Here is a 5,842-nt window from a genome sequence, read left to right as displayed (position 1 = left end):
TATATAGGGTGTTTCATAAGATGGGTACGAGCCACGTTGGGGGTGGAGAATGGATCAAAGGGAACAAAAAATTCTTATACTATTTTGAGATACTCGCTATAGTTTTCGAATTAGAAAAGGAAATGTCTAAGTCAATATGCGATTAAGCCGCGCTGCGTGAATTCGTAGGACGGCTCGAGCGGCGGCGGCGGCGGCGGCGGCGCGCAGGGAGAGGGAAGTAGCGCTTCGTTGCCTAGCACAGTCTGATATGGCGGTTCTATGTGTTTCGCCGCATCGCGCCTACATTATCCAAAAATGTTTTAGTTGAAGTTTTCCTTATACATTTCTTATCATTATAAATCGCGTTATTTAGCACGATTAAATACGTTTTAACACAATTATAGATATGTTAAGCGATGTAATTAATTAGAGAATTACGCAAAGCTTATGCTGATCGTCGCGATACCTTTCCGCTTGCTTTATTATACGATGTTTCTATTTAATTACGCTTCGAGATACATTTCGTCGCGTCGTTTTATGCTATATTTAGTCGGAGTTTTATTTTTTGACATGTTAATGCATGTACACTGAAATTATAGTATAAGCTCGCGTAGATAGTCGCTACATTGTAAATCCAGATATATTATTTCATGTACAATGACGCATTTGACTGAGGTTTTTTTTCACATATTTCTTACCATTTAACAAGTTTAATTGTATATCATTAGAAACGTTTTTAAATTTTATTATTCTTTAATGTTCATTGATGAATAACATTTAAATTTTCTGTTACTAAAAAGATTATTTATGTATACGTTAATGAGATATTTAAATCTGTAGTAATTGAAAACTGAAATGTATTGAAAAACACTAATTGAAAATTGAGTATTTTAGTTTATTTTCATTAAACTATCCAACAAATTTAATGCCCATATTCATTACATTAAAAAAAATCTGTAACTTACAAGGAAAGAGACCCAACTGCTGTTCTCCGATTTTAATGAGCAGTATGTTATAGATAATAAATAATTTTTTATAATAAAAGTATTTTTAATAAAAGCATCTCCTCTATGTGTTGACTGTTTTTTTAAAGTTATATAACTTATATAATTATATCATTATGTGTTATATACTTATATCACATATGAATAAAAAAATTAAAAATTTAAGTTACTTAATAATCTAATTGTAGTTATTTAATTTCATTTTAAGAAAAATTAGGACATTATGATCTAAAAAATAATTTTTTTCAAAGTTAACTTTTTTTTAATTTAAGTTAATTCAATTGACTTAATTTATGTTAAGTTAATTTTTTATTCCTTCAACTTTTAACTTAACATTATTAATTTTGTAAAGCCATTAGCTTTAACTTTATTCAGTTAAAAAAAAAACATTAACTTATCCAACCCTGATATATTTAAAATGTCAAGTATCGAAAATAAATATTAAAATATACATATTGCAGCTTCAGATAGTTTTAGACTACGCGCAGTAACAATGATGTTAGATGTTGAATGATTTATTGCAGAATCGCATCAGACGAAAATAATTTCATTGCGCAAACGATAGTTGTTTCTAATGCAATCGAAAACAAAATGATGACATGTTCACATCCACGTGATTAAATCACGATGCCAAAACATGTAATATGTATATTGTAATATACTTACAATTATTATATATATCATACGTTTAAAAAAAAATATATATATTAATAATAATCACTTAATTTTTTCTTTTCTGTTTTGTATCGATGTTATTACACAGGATAACTTCTTCGAAGCAATTACTATCGGATCAATACTGAAGAGCAATTATTAAAGAAAAGTAAAAACATGGAAATGACAGATGATCACATTGGGTGGACACAAACGGAAATTATAAATGATGACAAGTCAGATCGCAAAACATATGATAATATTCAAAATATCGTGAAAGAAAGCGTATCAAGTACAAAAAATCAATGTAATGATGGCATAGATGAATTTGCAAAAAATGCAATCAAAAATGAATATTATGAATTTGTAGAGGCAAAGCACGCCGTTAAATACATTGAATATTGTGCAAAGCATCTAAAGCATATTGTCGATCAAAATTCTGCGAAACCGAAAGATTATGACAAATGGACGGATAAAGAACAATGTGAACATATGTTAAATAACATAAAAACATATGTCCCAAATGTACCAGACTCTTTATTATTTTTTATACCTGCTGTATTTCGTCGGGGAGATTGTGGAAATTCAACGGACAAGCCACTCTGGTTAGATATGGAAAAGTTCCAGAGAGGTCAAAAATTCGCACGAGACCATATTTTTTCGCTTTTTATTGCTAACGCATTATCACTTTTCATGTTATTCACTTCTATAGATGGTCTTAAAACGTTAATCTTCACCCAAAAATCTCATACGCCATATTTAGCGTTCAAAAGGTATGACAGATAAAACTTTTTATATCTATATTTATCGGTCGCATTTCTGCTGAAGAACTGATAACTAATCTTTAAATGTTGAAAGAAGATTCAATAAGTGAATATATATATATATATTGAATCAATTTAAAAATTGTCTTTCGAATTTAAATTTCAAATAATTCGATGAGATATAGAGTTTATATCAATATTATTCAAATAATAAATGATATGATACATTTTATAATCAGTTTTTCTGCTACGCCGCGTTTTTAAAGATTTTAATTGAACTGATATAAACTTAATGGTTACATATGTTACATATTTATATATTCTACGTAAAAAATATTATACCCGTCATTACTTTTTGCGTAGAATATAATCCTGATAGCAACATGCAATTTGGGATCAAATTGGCAGAAAACTCGATTAGATTTTGACTATAAAACCATAGCTATTTATGTCTGCATTTGATTATAGATTTGTCAATAAAGCCTACTGACAAGCTATGCCAACAGATTGATGGCAGAAACAAGGCTCTGCTCGAATCAGATTCTGCTCTCAATCTGCCGTCAGTGCAAATTATGCAGGACTTTGCTCGGTTCCTATTACCAATCTGCTGGTGTAGCATGTCTAGCAGGTTTTGACATATTTCTGACAACAATTTGCTGACAATGTCAGATAATACAAACTTTGTGTACTTGTTGCTTTTCTGCAATCAAAAATTGGTAGCAAGATCTGCTCGAAATCTGTCTCTGCAGGCTTTGCTATCGGCTATATACATATTTATACATTCTAAAAATAATGACAGGTAAATTGTTAAAAAGATAATTATTTAGTTCTGGGGACTCAGCTCCGATGACTTGATCTTGATATATGTTATCAAGTTCATAATTCTAAATAACTTTGTCTTAACAGTTAGTGACGGTCTCTTACAGTTTTCAAGTTATTTAGAATTAAAGTGTAATTTTTATAGAAAACTTTAATTAAACTATTGTATAAAGGAAAACAACCTTCAATCTTAACTTTCTGAAAAGCTGAGTCCCTAGAACTAAATAATCACCCTTGATTATACATGTATAATTCATATTTAAAATTAACAATTATAAATTATAGTAATTAATACTGATTATTTTTTAAAATTAAGAACAAAAAGCATTTTTAAATATTCACATAGCAACATATTGGATACGTTTATTTTTTGTAATCACACATTGTAAGCATTCTTTCTTCCACTTGTAATGAACGATAACGATAAAATAAAACTTACAATGTAAACACCCAACATAAATGAACTTATCATTTCTAGACTTTGATGATACATGAAATAATGATTAAAATAATTAATAAGAAACAATTAATAGATTTTTTTGTATCTAGAGAAAAAAAGATGCTAGATTAGTTGTATCTAGCATCTTTTTAGTATAAATCAAACATTTGTCAATAAATTAATAATTATTGTTTAAGATATTTGTCCTCGAGTTGTCGTGAAAGAATTTGGATGACGGGAAATCCGTGGATTAAGGGCACGCGAGCTTATAACGATATACAAATTGTGCGTAGAATGCACCGTGCGGTGCGATTGAAACTCTGCGAACAAAACCCTGAGAAATTCGACAGAGCGACTAAAATTCGAAATCCATGGTGTCCGAGCAAAAAAACAATTTTAAAAGATCTTTCTTCATTGATAGTAGAAAACGATTTTCTTCATTTGGCGCCCAAATTCACAGGATTAAATCAAGCTGATATGGCAAGTACGCAATTTGCTTTCATGGGGATAATTCTGTTGTATCCTCACCAATTTGGCATTTATGCTAGTGATGAAGATATGGAAGCCTTTTGTCATACATGGAAAGGTATAGGATATCTTCTTGGTATAGAAGATCAGTAAGTACTGATATACCTATAAATTAATGACACACTAAATCTGATATATTAATAATAAGACTATATTAATAATAAGACTTTATTGTATGTTTAATTAATAACGATAACTTTCCGATTTTTCTTTTAGCTTTAAAACATTTTTTCTTAATAAATTTAAACACTAAATTTATTTTAATACTAAATTTAATCTAAAAGTTCAATTTAAAAATATAATTTTATTCAATGCAAACTCTTGCTTCTGATTTGTCTCTTACATCTTAATAACTTTATATATCCGCATATTATAATAAACTTTTTCTCTCCAATATTTTTCTTACTTATCATCTACGTCTCATTGGAATTTTGTGTTTGACGGAAATAAATGTCTTAGATACAATTTCTGTAACGGCAGTTTGAAAGAAATTAAGCAAAGATCGCACGATTTTGTTGAATTTTGGCTAAAATTCTATTTGCGAGAAGTAACACCCGAATGGGAACATATGTTGAGATGCATTACGGAAAGTATGAATTATTTGTATGGTAATAATTTCACATTTGAAATGTTACTATTGTTCGTCACCGACTTATTGAACATCGATATGCCACGTTTACGAAGTATGCTCACTTATTTTCAACGATTTAATCTTATGGTTTTACGGTAAGTATTACAAGCCAGATGAGTACGAATACATAAGAATCCTCTGATGTTTATAGAAATCGAGAATCCGATATACAGGGTTATTCAAAATGATTATTGAAGTTTTCCTGAGTTTTTTGTGCGTATTAAGAAAAAATATACTAAATTTTAATAAATATTTGTTAAAGTAGTGCCAATTACTTACAGTTAAACATTTACTTACAGTAAATAAATATTTTTTCTTTAAAAAAATGATAGTTAAATCAATTAATGATTCTTCGTTTTAAACAAATGATTTGCTAAAATTTTATATATTTTTTCAATGCAATATATTTAACACGGAGTTATAGAAATACTTGTAAATAGCGTAAATGTTAAAAGTTTTTCAGTTTACGTGTGTTTGTGTAAAGCTTTGTGTTCACAATAGTAGAAATCGTTTTACGATGCTAGAGATTTTACACAAAGAAAGAGTTGATCAATTGCATTGATCAAATGACCGAATTGTTCAAATCCTATCTGTTAATTCTTTCTATAAGATTTTGAAGCGATTTCTAACATTGTAAGGTTTAATTAAGTTGTTGAATGTGACGATGAGAGACTTAAAATAAAAATTTTAAAAGTTCGGCTTTTTATCGGTATGAATATCATAATTGTCGTTTATTAAAAAATGCATTGTTCACATAAATTCATAAAAATGATTTTAAATAACTCTGTATTATTGATATTAATACAAACTTTACGATCCAGACTATTTCTTATAAATCAGTAAAGATGCAATATTTCAGCCTCAACTTTATTTCGTCAATTAAAGAATCAAAGAATTTTTAATATTTTGTTAGAAAAATTTATGAAAATCTATTTTTGAGATAAAAAATATAATTTTCTGAATATAATTGTATACATAAATTTAAGTTTCTGAAGAATTTGAACTTGATATAATGCCATCATAA

General features: G+C 28.4%; 1 protein-coding gene across 2 annotated transcripts in view; it reads left to right on the top strand.

Moving 5' to 3' along the window:
- Nucleotides 1-5,842, top strand: part of LOC108691502 — a 9,142-nt gene that overhangs the window by 2,687 nt on the left and 613 nt on the right. For both annotated transcript variants that reach the window (XM_018199269.1, XM_018199268.1), the window contains exons 2-4: nucleotides 1,747-2,410; nucleotides 3,857-4,276; nucleotides 4,647-4,913. In XM_018199269.1, the coding sequence (XP_018054758.1) occupies nucleotides 1,815-2,410; nucleotides 3,857-4,276; nucleotides 4,647-4,913 (1,283 nt within the window). In that variant the 5' untranslated portion in view covers nucleotides 1,747-1,814. The remainder of the gene's footprint in view (nucleotides 1-1,746; nucleotides 2,411-3,856; nucleotides 4,277-4,646; nucleotides 4,914-5,842) is intronic.

The sequence above is a fragment of the Atta colombica genome, unplaced genomic scaffold, assembly GCF_001594045.1.
Source record: "Atta colombica isolate Treedump-2 unplaced genomic scaffold, Acol1.0 scaffold47, whole genome shotgun sequence".
Taxonomy (NCBI): Eukaryota; Metazoa; Arthropoda; class Insecta; order Hymenoptera; family Formicidae; genus Atta; species Atta colombica.
The sequence above is the reverse complement of the archived record's forward strand: the minus strand, read 5'-3'. Positions and strand labels throughout refer to the sequence as shown.